Source organism: Cnephaeus nilssonii (genome assembly GCF_951640355.1).
Source record: "Cnephaeus nilssonii genome assembly, chromosome: 18".
NCBI classification, from domain to species: domain Eukaryota; kingdom Metazoa; phylum Chordata; class Mammalia; order Chiroptera; family Vespertilionidae; genus Cnephaeus; species Cnephaeus nilssonii.
In genome coordinates this window covers 38,529,923-38,551,327 of record NC_137089.1, presented here as the reverse complement: position 1 = coordinate 38,551,327, position 21,405 = coordinate 38,529,923, and the positions used below count along the sequence as shown (strand labels likewise).

The 21,405-nt window shown below is 44.0% G+C and overlaps 1 protein-coding gene across 2 annotated transcripts in view; it reads left to right on the top strand.

Annotated features, from left to right (window-relative positions):
* SLCO5A1 (solute carrier organic anion transporter family member 5A1) overlaps positions 1–21,405 on the top strand; it is a gene marked incomplete at its 5' end in the record, with an annotated part of 99,727 nt that overhangs the window by 35,810 nt on the left and 42,512 nt on the right. For both annotated transcript variants that reach the window (XM_079796700.1, XM_079796699.1), the window contains 2 exons: positions 3,021–3,153; positions 8,237–8,454. In XM_079796700.1, coding sequence (XP_079652826.1) covers positions 3,021–3,153; positions 8,237–8,454 — 351 coding nt within the window. The remainder of the gene's footprint in view (positions 1–3,020; positions 3,154–8,236; positions 8,455–21,405) is intronic.

Below are 21,405 nucleotides of genomic sequence, written 5' to 3'. Positions count from 1 at the left end.
GCAATCCCAGGTCCTGAGCCTGAGCCTAACTTTTTCATGTCACCCCACCCCTGTCAGCATCAGTTCCCAGCAGCACTCAGTGCCGTGTGTGTCTGAGCCAGGAGGGCCAGGAGGAAGCGGGGAGCGAGCAGGGACAAGTGGGAGGTGGGGCGCAACATGGAAACAGAGTCCGATAAATGACAGACCAAGTTTGAATGAGGGTCCCGCAAACCTGGGCCAGTTCCAAAGAGGCTCTGGGAACTCTGGAAACCCACTGGGGAGGGTGGTGGCCCAGGGACAGCCTGGCAGAGGTAACAGCCAGGCCTGGAGTGGGCTGGGTAGGAGTTCAGGCTCTGTGGCTAAAGCACAGAAACCAACTGTGCCAAACCGAGGACTTCATGGGGCAGGAGGATGAAGGTGGCTCCCAGGGACAAGGCAGCCCAGGGGGCTAGGGGGCAGGCGCCCATGGATGGCTCTTTGAGGCACTGTTTCAAGGACGAATCCACTTCGCGGCTTTTGTTACTTCACTCGAGATTGAAGTCCATGTCTCCATCCCTTCTCTACTCAGCAATATTATTTAGTGCGTATGGTCAGCACTGCTTAGGCATGGATATGGCATCAGTGAAAAAAAGGTCCTTGTTCTCATGGAAATGACATTCCAGTGGGAGAGACAGACAATAAGCAAATAAACAAATGTCATGTGGGATGGTGTTGTGTGCCATAGTGCAAACTCTAGTAGGGTAGGGTGACAAAGAGCAAGGGGCTGAGGGGTGGGGTGCCATGTGTATATATACACATGTAACATATAACACACATATAACAAATGTAGTAACTTATAGTATAGTTATATAGCTATACATATATGAATATATCATATATATAACACATATAGTTGTATATAGTAAAGTTCTATAGGTATTCATACATGTATATATTTATGTCTGTTAATGAGAGTGATACTGTTGGGCTTATAATGAAGATGTTTTTCTGATTACACAGCTGAATTTTTAAAAGCTCCACCTGCGCCTCATGACATAGTTCAGGTGTCACGGGCTCCCCATCAGCGGGTGACGGCGGGTCACGCCAGCACAGCCACACGGGCATCCTGGTGCTGGGAGACCTGCGCTCAGCGCCCCAGGCACAACTGTTTGGCAGAAATGCCCCTTCTCATCTGGGTCTGTAAGACAGTCTCTTTCGTGCCAGAGGCACTATTTTGGGAAGATGATTCATGTCACATTTTGGCCTCATTACAGTTCTAAGTTGTACATGGTGCTGGTTTGCCTGGAGGTGTAAACATACATTTTATCTTCACATGCATATGGGAATGCCTGGGTCTGGAAAAGTCCTTTCTATTCTCGAGTTCCCGTTTTAGGCTGTAAACAGGGAGGCTAACATGATATTCATCGAAACGAGTTTTACTTGATGAAAAGCAGGCTTCCGAAAGAATGCCAGCCTCTGAGGTGTGCCTCCTCCAGGCTGCATTTCCACGCACAGATGGAGAAGTGCAAGAACCTGACGTCTTAATTGCTACAAGCAGGTGATTCTGTAAAATAAACACACACTGCGCGCTCTCTCCTGCATCGTGTGGAAAGTGAGAGCAGGTGCTAAGGTGTTGTCTGTAGCTCTAAGTAACAGAAGGGACAGGATTAGTCAAAGTTTGTTCAGGTGCAGCTGTTCTGATCATTCCAGTTTGCTTTTGGTGAATACAGTCTTGTTGAAAGGATATGGCAAACCACTCATTTCTTCAGCAATTAAAATGCATGATGGCACTGGAAGTGAGAAGCATGTAGCACCTGCATTTATCATTCCTGAAAAGTGTTGATTGATTCGTCCCCGAGTAACTGGGTTTCGTCAGGACAGACACTGGGTTTGGAGTGTGGCTAGATTTCTCTATGACTTTCAAGGAATTTCATACCCTACCTCAAAATTTAAAAGTTGGGGAAATATTATTTGCTTAAAAATTTTAAATCACAGCATGAAAACAATATAAAGAATGGACAATGGGTTTGTTACTTTTTGCTATAAGCCCATATTGATGGTGAAAATTTTAAAAAAATGTATTTTTACTGATCTCAGAGAGGAAGGGAGAGAGAGATAGAAACATCAATGATGAGAGAGAATCACTGATTGGCTGCCTCCTGCATGCCCCACACTGGAGATGGAGCCTGCAATCCGGGCTTGTGCCCTGACCAGGAATTGAACCGTGACCTTCCAGTTCATAGGCCAACACTCAACCACTGAGCCACGCTGGCAAGGCTGATGGTGAAATTTTTTTAATAGAATGACAACCTTTCTGATCTACTGACAGTAAGATTCCAGCCCCTGCCCGTTTGGACATGTGCTTTAAAAATTATTTTCTAATTCAGCTGTGGGTTGGTGCTTTCCGCTTGGGTTCTAACTCAGGCCAGTTAAGGAGATTTAGTAATCTTTAAGTAAGATTCCTCAGTTAACAGTAAACCAAACTCATTGTGAGATATTTGATTCTAAAGTGGTGACGTGAAAATATTAGTGATTTGAGGGTGATTAAGAAGGTTTGCCAATCCAACTGAATCCAGCTTCATGGCAAAATCTGGCCTTGAATTCCCTTAACCTGTTTGAATCTTCTAGCTGTGACAAGAGACATCTACTTTCCCCCCTTTTTCTTACTGTTGAGACTACCTATTATATTCTCTTGGTTATTCAATGACCACCTCATTAACCACCCATGTCTGTACTTTCAGAAATGTAAACTGCGTGGGTCTGGGGTATGTCCTGAGCACTTATATTAAAAAATAAAACAAAACCAACCAAAAAGTTCTTCAAATGATTTGCATGCTCTAAGAGTACAACAGGCAACAGTTAAATAAAGGGCATGATTTGAAACCCAGATGTCAACATAGACACAATCCCTAAAGTTCTCTGAAGAGTGAATCTTTTCACTCTCTTTTTGGAAGTTGTTCGCTGGATTGAACCGCGACTTCTGCATGGTCTGACTGAAATTAGACGACTGGGACGTCAGGAGCATGCTGCTGTATTTCACATTTCCCCTTCTGTCTTCTCAGCCATCATGTATGTCATGGGAGCGCTTGGTCCTGCAGTGGGATACTTATTAGGTGGACTTCTTATTGGTTTTTATGTCGATCCCAGAAATCCTGTTCAACTTGACCAGAATGACCCTCGTTTCATTGGAAACTGGTAAGAACTGTTTACTAAAATTTTCATTTCACTTGTTATTAACGACAGAGTCACAGTACCCTTGTAGTTAACATAAAAACGTCCCCAGGGGGAATATGAAAGATAGCCAAAAGTCACTGAGGAGGAGGCAGTAGACAAAACAATAATCCCTCCAAGTTATCTATGTCCCAATCCCCAGAATTTAGGAATGAGTCACCTTTTCCTGGCAAAGGGGACTTTGTAGATGTGATTAAGTTAAGGATCTTGAGATGGGGAGGGTATCCTGGGTGATCCTGGTGGACCCAATATAATCACAAGGGTCTTTATAAGGAAGAGAAGGAGGCCGGGAGGTCAGAGTAAGAAAAGGTGACCTGGTGACGGAGGCAGAGGTTGGTGTCATGTGCTTTGAAGAGGGAGGAAGGGACCACGGGCCACGGAGCGAAGGTGGGCTCTGGAAGCTGGACAGGCAAAGAGGTAGGTGCTTCCTAGACCCTCCTGAAGGAACGCAGCCTTGCCAACCCATTTTAGACGTCTGACCTCCAGGACTGTAAGATAATACATTTGTGTAATTTGTTATAGCAGCAATAAGAGACTGATACAGACGGTTTGGGAATAACAGCTTAATCCCCATTTTTCAGGACGGAGGCTATTGGTTCCTTAATCGCAGAATGGAGGGAAAGGGTGATATGGCTGTGTTGGGACTTTCCTGTGTCCTTGAATCAAAGCTTTCATGATCTTTTCTGTGCCTTTAACATCGCCCCTCCCCACTTTTCTTATGATATTGTGTTTGTGCTTTGTCATCCCTCTCCCCACTGCCCAGAAATCTAGCTCTACATTCCCATCGGCACAGGCAGTGAATCTTTTCACTCGGGAGTAGTTTGTTCCCCAGGAGAGGAGAGTGAGTTACTCGCTCACTTGCAAACCCTTAGCTGTCATGTTTAGGACTTAGAGAATGAGGACTCCACTTACTTATTCAGATAGCCAGGGCTTTGTTCGAGCCCTTCACAGCCCTCCACTTGGACGTGAGTTCTTTTTTCATGATTGTAAGCACCAGAAAGTATTGTCCTAGATTCATTTGACATGCATTAGTAATAGGTATACGTTGATGAGAAATGTTCATTTTATACCAAGGAGAATACTGCAGTATCAGACATTAGTGTCGAGTAATTAGTTTCTAAAGGCTTTCTTAGAGAACTGTGTTCTGTGCTTCATTACAAGATAATAACCTCGTAACTGTGAGGTATGTGGGAATAATGCTTCACACTATTTATTTTCAAAGCAGTTAAAAATATTAATTAGGTTACAGAACACTTCTTATTTTCATAAGTAGTGCTCTCTGAAGATGGAAGTGCTAAAGTCTAGGTGAGCCTGGCTTGGTAGAATTTTGAAATTATACAAAAGGAAGTTCCCTTGTCAGCATGAGGGGAATAACACAGGAGTTTTCGGTGCTTGACTGATAGCGAAAGTTTTGGTCTCAACCACTGTTTTCTTTGCAGTTTTGAAATAAATCAGAATAAGAGCCTCTTTGTTTTGTTCTCAGAAAACTAGATTATTAAACCATATTTATCAACATCCAGTGTATGAGCTGTGTTCTATGTAGATTTCATATGAAGAACAGTAGGGGACATCTGGTGGTGAGGCAAAGAGGATGAACGAGAGGGCTGAGAGAAAGAAGGCGGCAGGAGCTTTCAGCTTTCACGTGCTTTATGCCATCTTTAGAAAGTTTCCTAGTAGACGTCAACCCAACTGTTTGCAAAGTGGAGTGATTAAGAGTGAACCCATAGTTTAAACCCATAGTCCCCTGGGTTTAAACCCCAGTCTGCTACTGAATAGCTGTGTGACCTTGGGGAGGTTACTTAACTTCTCTGTGTCTCAGTTATTGCTATTGTTTTTTAAACCCACAAAACGGGAAATAGTTAAAGTACTACTTCACCCGGTTGTTGTGAGGAATGAATGAGTCTATGTATGTAGAGCTCTAAATAGTTCCTGCTATATGATGTTTTAGTTATTATTCATTCCTTTGTATTTCATCAATGTTCAAGTAGTTTCATTCATTTTAAAGGCCCATTATTCTATAAATGATAAAATTCCTCAATATAGAAATTTAAAAATGAATTTTGTTTATTGAGTAGCCCTGCTTGTAAGACTTCTACCTTGAGCGAAGACATAGTTATTTGATGCAATGTTATTTTATCCCATGCCTAGCAGAATGATATATTTTTTCAGTAAGTACATGTTGAAAGAGTGAAGGAATGAATAATGCTAACATTTATTAGGCACTTTCTCTGTGTCAAGCATTATACTAAGAGCTTTACACACTTTTCATTTAAGCCTTACAACAACCATGAGGAAAACTGATGCTCAGAGATTGGAATAACTGCCCCAAAGCTTCAGAGCCAGCAAGAGCTGGGATAAACTGAGTCAGGGTGGAGGTCTTAGTCAATATACTCAACTGACCCTTTTGGTGAACAGTCTGCTCTGAGTAATGGTTCATAAAAAAGACTTAAGAACCCTGGCTTTTCCATTTTGACTCTTATTTATGTTTCTTTTCCCAACACATGATGCACACTCTCTTGTCTTAGCCGCCTTTTCTCAGGGTTCTCTTCAGCACCATCATATGTCATGTGCTAACAACGATTTGTTACTGTGGATCATGAAGAATGAAGGCTGCTTTGCTCTGCTTAGAAATGTCCCCAAACATTTATACTGTTTATGCACCATAATTCTTCCCCTTCTTCTTTATTTTCTCTCACTCTGGGCTACTATGAGTGTATCTTTAATGTTTGCATGTAATTTTAAGGCAGTGGCTCTGGCTGGGGGTGTGGGAGCCCGAGTGCAGATCTACATGCAGACAAACAAAACGAGCTACTATGAAGTGATTGCTGATGGAGCAGGCATCTTGTTAGGTTCATTTTGTATGTTGTCTTATTGATTTTGATGACTCCAAAACAGTTCATTTATTTATTTTTTTGTATAGCAAAGGTGGAAATTTATTTATTTATTTATTATTTTTTTAAAGGTGGAAATTTATTAAAGAACAAGTACAGACTCCCACGTGGGGAATGGGAAAGAATCTCACAGCACAGACTCCCACGCGGGGAGGGGGGAAGAGTCCCCACTCCAGAACAGTTTTTATTGCTCCTCTTTCAGATGAGAAAGTGGGTTTGGAAAAGCAAAATATAAGTTCCCTAGGATCTTAGAGCCTAGTGAGTGGTAAAGACAGGATAAAAACCCAGGTCTGTCTGAAGCCACAGCTCAAAGAACTGTCCCTGAGGCTATGCTGCCTGCCCTCTTGTGGAGAGAGCATGAGAGGTCTAGGGAACCAAAGGTTGGGGAGACTGAATGTCAAGTTTGCAGAAAGAGATTCAAGAAAGGTTGATGAGCAGGGCCAGGTGAGTGAAGGCCTCGTGAGCAGCCAAGTACTAAAGGGGCTAGAACAGGGGTCCTCAAACTTTTTAAACAGGGGCCAGTTCACTGTCCCTCAGACCGTTGGAGGGCCGGACTATAGTTTAAAAAAAAACTATGAACAAATTCCTATGCACACTGCACATATCTTATTTTGAGGTAAAAAAACAAAACGGCAAAAACACCCGGCGGGCCGGATAAATGTCCTCGGCGGGCCGCATGTGGCCCGCGGGCCGTAGTTTGAGGACGCCTGGGCTAGAAAATATAGTAGCTATGTTTCCTGCAGACAAATGACTTTATTTAAAAAACACACACACCTATTTCATTCAATGTATTTATTCAAGACATTTTTTCAGTACCCAAATCTGTGTCAGGCACTGGGGTCATGATTATATTCTGAATAACTGAGATTGTGACAAGTCTGTCCTGAGCCATCTTCTCAAAATAAAGCCGCCTTCTGATTGTCCTCAAATCTTTACTTGATGTAACTTTAAATATGTTTGAAAATAGCACACTGGATTATTAATGACCTGTTCTAGGAATGATTCTCTCAGCTAACCTACGACCTTTAGCAACTCACAGCACTGTGATTGAGACACTACTTTTATAAATGAATTTTCACTTTGCAATTGATCTATATGCTCACTGGGTTGCATCCAACACTCATGCTTAGAATGCTGCTTGCATTCTGGTTACAGCCGAAAGGGTGTTGATACAGAGGATGGAGTCTGAGCGTTCTTGAACTTGGAAGCTTTAAGGACACAGTTTGGAGTTGAGGAATCCTAGTTAGAAAGAGCTGCTCTGTTAGGTAGGACCAGGGGCTATTTGCTAAGAAAAGGTCGAAAGGGGACTGAGGGATTACCCCTGGAGTATTATGCAAGCAGGAAGCCCAAGGCCATAAACACAGAACTCTACTGCAAGGCTCGAGGTTGACATCTACTCTGTATTTGCTTCCTAGTTTCTGCAGCAAGGCAACCTCAGATAAGTTCAAAGACAGTCTCGGTTCTACAACACTCAATTCTACATCCCCTAAGTATCTTTCGGACACACATTTCCTCTCTCTGAACTTTTATAGGATTCATGCTCTATTCCACCTGATCTAACACTTAATTATATACATTCCTGCATTTCTTGGAGATATATATTTAGCTCACTTGTAACTAGGTTGTAATTCTTGAAGTAAGGATCAAATGAAATGTCATTGGTGGCTAAGGATGGAGAGGACCAGCTAAGAGTGCTCAATATATGAGTGCCTGCAGAAAAATATTTGAGTGTCAATCAGCAATACATTCGACACGAGATAGTAATGGTTTTCTTCTAAGAAAAAAGTGTCCACAAAGCATGCTATAGAGTCTGTATTATTATTTTTTAATTAAACTTGAGTTATTGGTTTATTATAAAATACACATTGTAGCAGGACTAACACATATGTCTTAAAAAATACTTGAATGAAATTCTAGGTTGCTTATTATAATGTTTATCATGCATATAATTATTGGGTGGATTTCTCATTTATCCCACAGAAAGGGAGGATTCCTATATTTTCTTAGTTTGTTCAACCCCCTACTGTTTAACAATTTATGAGGGTTGAAGGTTTTTTTCCTGGAGAATTTTGTCACCACAAACTTCTACTTTGCTAATTTGTTCTCACTCACAATGCAAAAGCCATAAATGCTATTCACATTTCCCACTTTTTTAGGTGGAGTGGATTCCTCCTTTGTGCCGTTGCAATGTTTCTTGTGATATTCCCAATGTTTACTTTTCCAAAAAAGCTTCCGCCTCGACACAAGAAGAAGAAAAAGAAAAAATGCTCTGTTCATGCTGTTAGCGATGACGACATTATGAAGGAGAAATCAAACAATCATGAGCACGTGGACAAAAAAGTTTCTTCTATGGGATTTGGAAAGAATATCAGAGGTAAAGTATGTCTTTTGAACAAATATGTGTCTGGTACTTCCAATCAGTGTGACTCAGACTGTGGTCCCAGGCCAGTGCTGCCCTCAGCCATTACTGGTCTGAGACGAGATCAGTGCTGAAATTGAGAGTAAGCATTGGGAAACTTTTAAAGAAACTTGACAGAGTCATTTTATGCTTGTTGAATCTAATAGAGATAATAAAAAACTGGGCTTATGTTTTGTACATATTTTTAAAATTTTCTTTTCTTTTTTTAAAAAAATATTGATTTCAGATTGGAAGGGAGAGGGGGAAAGAGATAGAAACATCAACGATGAGAGAGATTCATTGATCAGCTGCCTCCTGCACGCCCCACACTGGGGGTTGAGCCTGCAACATGAGCATGTGCCCTGACCAGGAATCGAACCTTGACCTCCTGTTCATAGATCATCATTCAACCACTGAGCCATGCCAGTTGGGCTAAAAATTTATTTTCCTCATTTTTTAATGGACTTTGCAAAAAGTATCAGTATATGATAGACTGGAAATAATAATAATAAAATGATTGTTCTCCACAGATAGTTTGAGAAGCACCGATTTAGATCCAGAGATATATTTCTATGTATCATTTACTATATTTAGGGATGTCTGATTTTTAAAAATACCTATTGCATTATATAATGGATGGTTTGTGTCAGGGGAATGGTGGGTTTGGTATTTTGGCCTGATCCTTCTATAAATATAAAACCTAGCCCTAGACAGGGATCTCATTCAACAGTGGCTCAGCCAAGTGCTTGTAAGTGGACAGAGAGAAGGCAGCTAGGGGCGGGCCTCCCAACCCAGCGTAAAAACATCCAGACAGTCTCAGTGATGTGTACTGGTCTGTTTTTTCCCTTTTTTTTTTTTTGTGTGTGTGTGTGTTTTTTCCTTTTTATTTCTCTTAAAAAATAATGACTCATTAGAGCTAGATTAGGCAATCTCACACCTAACCAATGTAACTGAATCTCAACCAGCCCGTCTTTGTCCAGCAGTCAGTATACCTGTTGAGTGGCAAGAAATCCCTTTAATCCAAGAAACCTAGAGTGCTGCACTCCCATTAGCTTCTGCTCTTTCCTGAATTCCCTGAAACGATTTTCATGAAATTATGAAGCACGATCTGCGTCAGGTGCTTACTGTTTTAGGGAGAATGCACCGAGGCACAGTATCACCGCACGTTGACCACACGCACAGGAAAGCAAAGAGATACCTGCTGGGCCTAGAAACAGTTGCTCACGTTTTATGGAACTATTCCTGCAGCCTCAGAACAATTACGTTTAGATGGGATTATTTTCAATGACCGCATTGGTTCAAGGCAAGCAAAGTGACGTTTCACTGGACATGCTTCTTTCCTGTGAAGTTTTAGATTGGCCTCCCCACCCCCATCACCCTTTTCTGACAATGTATGTTTGGAACTGCCAAAACGACTTCTACTCTCCTAACGTAAAGAATTCTCTGGATGCCTGAGTTCTTACCCCGGGGACCAGCCCGTCGTTTTCCATGTATGTTATTATGGACTATTATGGTTGCTACCAAAAGAGTGATTTAAAAAAAAAAATTTAGTTGAGGTCAAGGTTGATGTTAAAGAATTTACAATACAGGAGTAGACTCAGAATCTTAACTTACGGAGAGTGTAAAGTAGATTCAAGGGGAGAACTAAAGACATAGGTAAGCTAAAACTGTTTGTTTGATAGCTTAGGAATAGATGACCTGAAATATATGCTGTATTCTATAGTAGAGAAAAGAGAGAGAAGATTGATACCAAATACCAACAGCGGAAACTACTGTTGATGGGAACAGCCTTCTTCTGGGGGATGCTGTTGGGGCTCCATCCTTCTTCCAGACCTTCCTGTCTTCCTGGTGGAGGCCATCTGCCAGTACCTACATCATTTGCCTGAAGGTTTTCTTTGTAGGCAGGGAAACTCCTGGGCTCCTGCTTGAGACAGGTTCAAGTGCCAAGGAATGAACACCTGGCCTCCCCCCAGCAAAACAGTCTTAACCATGGCTGATGATCACCCAGCTCATGGGCCAGACAATTCTTCATCCTTTGTAGGCTGAGCTCACTGCCCCAGCACCATGTCCACATTCCCTGTCCCGAATCTCCCAAATAAACAACTTGGACTTGAATCCTTATCTCAGGACCTGCTTTTAGTGGGGGATATGCACTTAGGCAGGCAGATTCAAAAGTGATAAAAGTAATCACAAAATTATTTTTCAGAATTGAATCTATACACTGTCCTCTTGTGCTGCTCGGGGTGCTTCCTGTCATCTTTTCGATGCTCAGTTTCATGGTTCAGGATATTTTCTTTTAAAAGAAAGAGTAAGAGGAGTCTTAAAACTTCTGTTTCTATTCTGATTTTCTTGTCAGTATCTCTGATAAATCCTCAGCTTTCTCACCCTACTCTCTGCCTTAATGCTGATGACTGATGTCACTTCTGCAGCCAAACCTCCTGATTCAGACATAGAGCTGGTTCCTTTCATTACTTCCACTTGTCCTGGATTCCCTAATTGTATCTAGACTGGAACCTCCAGAGGCACCTTTTCCTGTGAAAAAGGAATCCTATTTTAAAGGGCTGATAAAGTGAAAATGTTCTGCTGAAAGTGATTCAAATGATGTTGATAATATTAGAATAATGTTCTGTTAGAATATATAGAGCTAATTCATACTTATCTTGCATGTATTGACTTCCTTTAGAGTATCTAATACCTACACCTATGGGAAATGAAATCAGACGTATAGTCTAATATTTAAACTGATTTTCAAAAGAACAAATAAAAATGTGGGGGAATCATTTCATTGTTGACACAATTCGTGTTACAAAGCCAACATTCATTATTAAGGTCTTAAATTAAAGAATGGTTACTAAGATTTCCTTTGAGTTAAATTTGAGCTTGATTCCCAGATCCTCTTTTCCCTTGTTCTTTCTTTAAAATATGTATTTTTATTGATTTTTAGAGAAAGAGGAAGGGAGAGATACATTGATGAGAGAGAAACATCTATTGGCTGCCTCCTACTGGGGATCGAGCCCGCAACCCCAGCATGTGCCCTGACTGGGAATCAAACCATGACCTCTTGGTACATGGGTTGACATCCAACCACTGAGCCACCCAACCACTGGGCTCCCTTGTTCTGTTTTCTGGGGCAGGGCTTCTTAGGATCTTTATTTTTTACAGGGTGGGGCAAAAGTAGGTTTATAGTTGTGAGTATGGGAAACACAATGTTTATTCTTGTATTACTTAATAATTGTATTATTTTTCATATGAACAACTGTAAACCTAACTTTGCCCCACACCGTATATAGAATTTGGATACTAATATTAGCTTCTTTAGAGAGGAAGTGGAAAGAAAGCTCAGTTAATACTTTCTTAAAAAGAAAATTATTTGGGCCATACTGAATGGCACCCTTATGGAAAGTTCTACCACAGAGAATACTAGAAGAAAATGTACGATACTTTCCACCCCACCTCCACATTGTAATGATAGACATTGGGAAAATCTGACTCGGTGTTTCTTGATTCTCGTTATAAATTATGCAGGAATAAGGCTGTTTTAAAACACCACAAAGGAGAAAAGTAGAATTTTTAGTGTGTCTGCGTCACCTATCCATAAGGAGACTAGCATTGATTGCATCAAACTCTTATCAATAAAAAGAAACACTTAAATATTTAAGTGGATCAATTTTCCAGAGTTTCAAAATCCAGCATTTTAGTCTTCCAAATTTAACTGTTTATCTTCCTCAATGGAAAACGTTTAATGGCAGTTAATCACAAGAACAATTTTATTTTTTGTGTCCACTTTTATATTTTTAAGCTTAATTGCTTAGCATTATGAACAAGCATAAAATATAACAGATTTTTCTCTGCCAAACTTTGTCTGTGTTAGAGTGTGATATGTTTGCAATACTAACTTCATAAAGAGTTACTCTGAGGTGATGAATGAATTTAAAAAGACCATTGAAAGTTACAGAAATTTGATCACTAAGGGATTATGTTGTCATTATTTTTAAAAAATATATTTTTTTATTGATATCAGAGAGGAAGGGAGAGGGAGATAGAAACATCAATGATGAGCTGAAACCGGTTTGGCTCAGTGGATAGAGCGCTGGCCTGCGGACTCAAGGGTCCCGGGTTCTATTCTGGTCAAGGCATGTACCTTGGTTGTGGGCACATCCCCAGTAGGGGGTGTGCAAGAGGCAGCTGATCAATGTTTCTCTCTCATCGATGTTTCTGGCTCTCTATCCCTCTCTCTTCCTCTCTGTAAAAAATCAATAAAATATATTTAAAAAAAAAAGAAAAAAAGAAACAGCAATGATGAGAGAGAATCATCGATCAGCTGCCTCCTGTACATCCCCTACTGGGGAATGAGCCTGCAACCCGGGCATGTGCCCTGACTGGGAATCAAACCGTGACCTCCTGGTTCATAAGTTGACACTCATCCACTGAGCCACGCCAGCCGGGCTGTCGTCATTATTGAAGCAGCTCTTCCCTCTGTAGAAAGTGCTGTCCGCTGCGCTGTGTCAGATGTGAAGACAGTGAGCCAGGGTTTGCCCTCTGGGAGCTTACAGCCCACCGAGGGAGACAGGACAGGCACAGGTGGGAATATATACAGACCACAACGGAGGCTGGACACATGGTGTGAGGTTCAAAGGCAGGCGGGGGACCATGTCTCTGAGGGATCAGGAAAGGTTTCATGGACCTTGGAAGACAGGGAGAAGTCCAGTAGGTGGAGGGGGCTGGTGGGAGAGCAGAGGCAAGCTCAGCCTGTGCAGATGTGTTTGAAAGTGCCGAATACGTGCATTGTGGTTGGTGGGTGGATATGCGAGGCCGAGGCCTGGGAGATGAGGTTCAGAAGGCGAGGTGGGGCCATAAGGTGTGTGGAGAGCTGGAGTTCTGGCCTGTAGCTGGGGCATCCCTAACGGGCGGTGGGGCAGCCCTCCTCTAGGCAGACTATGGAGGAAAGGAGTGGAGTGGAAGGAGGGGGTCCAGGCAGAAAGCTATGGACACAGCCCAAGTGAGAGGTGATGATGGTTTTGACGAGTAGAGAAGGAAAGGGCAGACGCCTCTAAACTGGTCTCCCTCTTCTATCCCTGCCTCTTTCCGTTGTCTTCAACTCAACAGCCAGAAGGGTCCTGTTAAAACACCACTCCTCTGCTCAGAGCCTCTGTGGTCTCCCACGTCACTCACAGAAAAGTCCCTTCCTGATGCCACCTACTGGGGCTGTGACCTGACCCCTGGTTACCTGTTTGACCCCATCTCTTTCTTGCAGTCCCATTTGATTATTCAGCTCCAACCACACTGAGGAATATTCCTCAAACGTGCCAGGCATAGTCTCCCCTCAGGCCTTTGCATTTGCTGTTCCTGTGCTGGGAAGGCTCTCCCCTCCGGCCCCTCACACCTTCGGGATGTAACTCAGAGGGTCCCTTTTCAGTGAGGCCTCGCTTAGCCATCCTATCTAAAAATCCCCTCCCTCCTCCCCAAAGCTCCTTATCGCCTTTCCGCCTTTATTTTTCTCAACAGTCATCATTATCTAATGTACTGTGTATTTTACTTATTTATATTATTATCTCTGCAGTGAGAAAGGAAGCTTAATGAAGGCAAGGAATTTTTTTGTTCAGCATGTTCCCTGATGAATTTACACCACCTGGTAGACACTCTGCATATTTGAGGAATGCGTTATTGAATGATGAGTGTTAGGTCCACGCCGACAGGAGCCAGGTCAAGAGACGCTGTGAGAGTTTAAGAAATTGTATTCCATTCTCTCACAGCAGGCTGAGACCAGTCTAGTCTATCAGTGCCAGCGCCGAGGGAGTGTTTGTGTTCTCTTATATGGGGACTGGGGCAGGGTTGCACCAGCCAGCGGGGGTAGCTGCCTGAACAACAGGACGTCCTTGGGAGATAGCAGGATGTCTGGTGGGTGCACAGCTCGGCCAGGCAGAGGGGAGCGCCCGAGTCGGTGGCGGAGTGTATCTTAAATTCTTCAGGTGCAGGCCGCTTGCTTCAAGCTATGAAAAACAACAACAACTTATAGCAATACATTTCAGAAAACGTGTCCAAACAGGAGAGGCCAGAGGTAGTGCATCCTAACAATGAGGAGGAAAGGAAGACATTGTGTCTGTAGGATGTGGCAACTGATACGGGAATGATGGGGAGGGAGGTACCAAGGGTGGTTTCAGGGTTCCAACCTCAGGTCGTGGGGAGAGGAACTAGTAGAGAGGGGCAGAAGGAATCGGTTCTCAATGCGAGTTACCCAAGAACAGCCGGAACTATTGCATGTGGCCCGTAGCTTGGCATTTAAAACTAGCATAGTATGGACTATGCTGGGGTTAATCCTTGACTCAGCAAAGAGAGGGATGGCCAAGAGCCTCGTGCCATTAGCCCTCTTGCAAAGTTCCTTTGCCGAATTGCACTTCAGTTTTATGTTTGCAGCTTCTATTGAAAGCCGGTGCTTGAATTTCCCAGTTTGCCGTAGGCGCATGGCTCAGGGCCCCTCATAGAAGACCCTCTTGCTTGAGAACAGTGGTTCTTCGGCTTAGCCTGCGGACGCACCACGCGGGCTTCTTCAAACCCGGAGTGTCCGATCCAGGTGGCCTGGGGTGGGGCCTGAGAACATGCATGTTTAGCAGGTTCCCACATGATCCTGGCTCTGGCGGTCCAGAGACCACGCTGTAAGAATCACTGCCCTAGACCATGGGCACAGCTTTGTTTCCCATGAAGAAGTCGGAGTGTTTCTGCTAACGAGAAGACCGCCGTTTGCTTTGGAGTCCAATTGGAAGCCCCGGGAGGGTGATAGACAAGTTCAATTCTTTTCTCTGGTTTTGATGTTCTGCTCTACTTATACCTTATTTACCTCTAATGCTTTGTTTCATTTCTTTTTTACATTTATTTTTATATGCATATGTTTTCTGGTGATAAGCTAAACCTTTAGACTTGGACCTACAGCTTAGCAGTGATGGCGAACCTATGACACGCGTGTCAGCACTGACATGCGTAGCCATTTCTGATGACACGCGGCCGCATGCCGAGGATGAAACATTTGCTGCTCCTGAGGATGAAACATTTGCGACTAGAGTCTTGGAGTTAGTTTTTTTCCTCAAAGTGACACACTACCCGAGTTATGCTCAGTTTTTTGGCGAAGTTTGACACACCAAGCTCAAAAGGTTGCCCATCACTGGCTTAGAGGGAAAAGGTAAATGGTAACAGGCCTGGCAAAGAATTCCTAAAAAAAGAAAGCACTTCCTTTATACTCAGTGCAAGTGGACTGTGGGTTTACTCGTCAGATGGCACCTCCGTGGGAAGACATATAGAAATACTCATTAGTGCCGGATTTAAGGGCGCAGGATATTACTGTGGCCAGCAACCACCAATGATGGATTTGGGGCCCCAACGGCTTCCCTTTCTGTTCAGTGTCTGCAGCTCAGTATCTCAGGAGCTCCCCCTGCAGCAGGAAAGGCCTTGGCCCACGTGTTGTGGATGGGCAGGACATGGCATGCTTTCATGGGGAGCCCAGGGCACCATTAGTTTCAAAGAAAATGAGCAAGAATGAAATGGATGAAGAGAGAATGGACAGGACAGTTGGGTCCTATTTGGCCATGTTACGTATGAAGAGCCACTTGGTTTTGCTTTTACAGAAAGACAAGACTGAAAATAGCTCGATGCTCCCGGGCATTGGGAAGTTGTGTCTGTGCTATGCCCATGAAACGCACGGGATGGCGCAAGACCCACAGGCCATCCGGGGAGTTACTGAGGTGTCCACTGCATGGGGAGGGTGTGTTCCCACCTGCTCACTGATGCCCCAGAAGGCTTAAAAGTATACAAGCAGTAAAAACTCAAAGATCTGAGGTAAAGGAAAAATTAAATACTCATGTTGAGTGCTTATGAAAGAAGGGGATCAAGGGATTTCGTGGAGAGGGGGTAATGGAAGTGGTTTTAGAATTTGAATGTGTATTTATGGAGGAGACTGAATAATGTCAGGGAACGGTCAGTGTCATTGCCCTGGCTGGTTTGGATCAGTGGGTAGAGCATTGGCCTGGGGACTGAAGGGTCCCTGGTTCAATTTTGGTCAAGGGCACATGCCTGGGTTGCGGGCTTGATCCCCAGTAGGGGGCATACGGGAGACAGCCAATCAGTGATCCTCTCATCATTGATGTTTCTATCTCTCTCTCCCTCTCCCTTCCTCTCTGGAATAAAATATATATATATATATATATGAAAGGTCAGTGTCATTGAAAGAAGAATTTATTATGTACACTAGAGGCCCGACGCATGAAATTTGTGCAAGAGTACAATGTGAGGGAAGTGTCTTAGTCCAGTTAAGCCACTTTTATGTGCTTGTTCAAGTGACACTTCCCTCACATTTTACTTTTATTTAAGAAATCGGCATTATGCTTCCTTCTGGTACCCAGGACCCAGGCTTCCCTCCAGCTGCAGGCAGGCACCCTGGACCCAGGCTTCCCTTGCAGCTCTGGCTTCGTCTGGAAGGTCATCTGGTCTAATTAGCATATTACGCTTTTATTATTATAGACTAGAAGCCCGGTGCACGAAATTCGTGCACGGCGGGGGGTTGTCCCTCAGCCCAGCCTGTACCCTCTCCAATCTGGGACTCCTGGAGGGATGTCCGACTGCCCGTTTAGGCCTGATCCTGGTGGGATCGGGCCTAAACGGGCAGTCAGACATCCCTCTCACAATCCAGGACTGCTGGCTCCCAACTGCTTGCCTGCCTGCCTTCCTGATTGCCCCTAACCGCTTCTGCCTGCCAGCCTGATCACCCCCTAACCACTCCGCTGCCAGCCTGGGTGATGCTTAACTGCTCCCCTGCCAGCCTGTTTGCCCCCAACTTCCCTCCTCTGCCAGCCTGGTCACCCCTAACTGCCCTCTCCTGCAGGGTTGATCACCTCCAACTGCCCTCCCTTGCAAACCTGGTCCCTCTCAACTGCCCTCCCTTGCAGGCCTGGTCCCTCTCAACTGCCCTCCCTTGCAGGCTGGGTGCCTCCCAACTGCCCTCTCCTGCTGGCCATCTTGTAGTGGCCATCTTGTCCACATGGGGGCAGGATCTTTGACCGCATGGGGGCAGCTATATTGTGTGTTGCAGTGATGATCAATCTGTATATTACTCTTTTATTAGATAGGATAGAGGCCTGGTGCACGGGTGGGGGCCAGCTGGTTTGCCCTGAAGGGTGTCACAGATAAGGGTGGGGGTTCCCTTGGGGTGTGGGGCGGCCTGAGTGAGGGGCCTGTGGTGGTTTGCAGGCCGGCCACACCCCCTGGCAACCCAAGGGGAGGCCCTGGTATCTGGAATTTATTTTCCTTCTACAATTGAAACTTTGTAGCCTTAAGCGGGTGAGCCCGGCCAGGGTGTGCGGAAAGCTTTGCTTCCCCTGTTGCCGCCGGCAACCCTGGCCTGCTCTCTCAAGCTCCATTCTGCCGCCATTTGTTTGAATTTGTTTACCTTCTATAATTGAAACTTTGTAGCTTGAGTGGAGGCTTAGGCCTGCAACGGCTATGGAAAGCTTGGCTTCCTCTGTTACCTGGGAAACCTTGCTCTCTGTGGCTGTAGCCATCTTGGATTGGGGTTAATTTACATACTTGCCCTGATTGGCTGGTGGGCGTGGCTTGGCTGGTGGGCATGGCTTATGTAGCGGAGTGATGGTTAATTTGCATATTACCATTTTATTAGAGAGGATTATTACTTACAAGAGAAGGGTCATGCCATGCCATGCAGAGCCACAGGGAAGCACCAGGTGTGGTTGGGAAATAAAAGACAGGGGTTGGGGAGAAGCCAGGGCCACCGCCTTCATTGAGGTGTCCATGGGAAGACAAGGCAGGGCGGAGTGAATAACTCCAGTGGGCTCTGGGCTGCAGGGTGGTCTCTGGTTGTCTGGGACCTGGCCCTGGGTGATTTAGGGCAGAGGATGTACCGGCTTGGTGTGTGTGAGTTAGACAAGTTGGTGATTGGGACTTTGTGTTCCCAGCGGAGCCCTGGCTATTTCTGATAATTGGAAGTTCATCTCTTTCTAGCCAGCAAGATCTTTGTGTCAAAACATTGTGAAATACAGAAAAACCCCCATATAATTATATTATATGATTAATAACTTAGGTGGTACAACCACTGTGGACTCCCACCGGCCTGACGGCTATAATTATTGTATGGTGTTCCCTCCTCTCCATCTCACCTTCCCTCTTCCCACCCCCGAGGCTGAGGCCTTGGGTCCTGCCTGTGTGCTTTGAAAAGCACCTGTCTTCTGACCATATCATGCTATTTTATAATTTCTCAACCTTTTATATAACAAGGACCCCCACTCTTGGTGTTTCCATTTTTACTATTGATCTTTTTGTGCCCAGTATGAATTCTATGTCATGTTGGACTTAGTCCAGTTAAGTCACTTTTATGTGCTTGTTCAAGTGACACTTCCCTCACATTTTACTTTTATTTAAGAAATCGGCATTATGTAAGACTTTTAGGAAGGGAGGAGACTGGCTCCCAAAGATCATTCTAATCATTGAGCTAGATGGCTGGCAATGCCTACCCTAAGAAAGCTTCTCTATTTCTTTGTTTCTTTTTCTCTTTCACAAATATCTTTATTGAGCAACTACTATAGAAATGAAGAACTCAGGATACATATATGAAAAGTTACAGTCCTTGTCCTTAAAGGGAGATTGAAGGGAAAATAGACATAATAAAGTATAAGTGGAGACGTGCACCCTAAGGAAGGTTGAAAGAAGAGGAGGATGGAGTTCCTAAGTTAGCTGCCTGCATCAGAGACGACTTCTTCTGGAGCAGGGATGGGGAACATCCAGCCCGTGGGCCGCGGAAAGCCCGAGAAATCATTTGGTCTGACCCTGCCAAGGCATTAGGGGGAGTTAATTAAATGTTTGACCAAATATGGCAGGCTACCTTTTAAGCTGATAATTGTGTATGGCCTGTGAGTGATGTTACAAGTATCCAAATGGCCCCTGACAGAAAAAAGATTCCCAACCCTGTCTTGGAGGATGACACGTTGCTGCATCCCTTTAGAATTGCAGTATTGGGGGGGTTGTTCATAGAATATAAAAGTAATGTATGTGCCTGGTGGAAAATTTGAAAGTAGGTAAAAGTATATTTACATTCAATAAGGTTGAATTCCAGCCTCATTCCTGAACATAAATGCTTACATTTATTCACAGTGAAAATGTATGTTTTGAAACTAGATAGAGGTGGTGGTCACACACCCTTGTGACTAAGCTAAAAGCCTTGAGGTTTTCGTGTCAGCTTGCCCTTAGGGAAGGATGTCCTAGCTTTCAGTGATCACTGTCAAGATTTCATCTCTCCTTCATCCCGCGTTTTGCTGCATTTTTGATTTTACAATGACACAGTTATGAGCGACACCAAGAAACTTATCTACTCTATGTCCTGCAGCATAAAAATGAGGTATCTGGCTGCAAATGGGTGGATTTAGCACCCTCTTTGCTGACTTAGGTTTTAGAGCTTTGTGTTTTTGAAATAATTTTGGATTTACGTAAAAGTCACAGAAGCAGCACGCAGGACGCCTGTGTACCCTGCACCCCCATTCCCCAATTGCTGACGTTTTGACCCCCCTGGGAAATTGAAGACATGATGCTCTCCTGCCCGCTAATACTTTCATGTGTGTTTCCTCAGTACAGGGACACGCTCCTGTGTGACCACAGGGCAGCCAGCAAAGTCAGGAAATTCACATCCATCCCAGGTTACCACTCAGACCACAGGTCCGTTCAGATGTCGCCATTATCCCAACAATGCCCTTTATGTCCAAGATCCAGTCCAAAAGTACACGTATTTAGTTTTAGTGACTTTTTCATCTCTGTCATTCTGGATAAGTCCCTCATCTTTTGTGTGTGTGTTTCTTTTATGACCTTTATCTTTTTAAAAAGCATAAGGCAATAACTTTATAGCTATTGTTCAACGTGGCTTTAATGACGTCACCCCCTGATTTAATGCCCTTTCGTAGACATACCGCTGAAATGGTGCCGTGCTCAGCGCACGGTAACAGAGGCCACACGGTGCGGCTTGGCCTTGTAACCAGTTAGGTGAACGTTCATCATTGGATGAGAATGTATCTGCCTGGTTTCTCCACTGTAAAGTGAATAGTAAATCGCAATTATAAAGCAATAAGTGGTTTATAGGTACTTTGTGTCAATCCTCATTATTTGCAGAAGTTGTGTTCTATAGAGTCGCCAGGAGCACTGATGTAGCCAAGACTGAAGCATTGCTCCAGGGGAGATACAGGGCTGGATTCCTGCCACAACATCGTGGCCAACCCACCAATCCGTAACCTTGCTTTGTGTGTGTTTCTGTTCAACGACACCTTACTGAACATACATTGTTGTGTGTTGATTCATTAACATTGAACCCGTGGCCAGCAGCACTGCACCTCCTGCCTGAGAGCAGCTTATCTGACACACGCACTTTTTCTGGGAGGCATGTCCCAGCCTCTTGCACTTAGAAACCCTACGCAGCACTATGCTTGGGGGTGGCAGGACATCTTAAACAAAGAAATGACCCAAAGCACAAAAATGCAAAAAATGTAACCATGTATTGTGAAAAGGACGCTTGTTTACAGTGTGAGCGCTGAAACAAGAGGGCCTTGTGCAACCTCAGCCAGGAATGTGCGTCCTGGACTCCCAAGTCTTGCCATTTGGTGCATGTCCGCGATTGGCCATGCGCTGCTCGTATTGATTTTGTGGTTTCAGATCCATTCCAGCGAGCAGGTGAATTTGCAAATACCGAATCTGCGAATAATGAGGATTGACTGGATCTCGTTCCTGTTCAACTCTAACTTACCATTTTTAGCATCAATTGAGCTCAAGATGGTTTCACATTTGGCCACTGGGAATCCTTCATGCTATCTTTCTGAAATGTCCCCATAATTTTTTGAGCACTTCTGTATTTTCTTGTTCAGCAAGATTTTCCAGGCTCATCGTGCATTT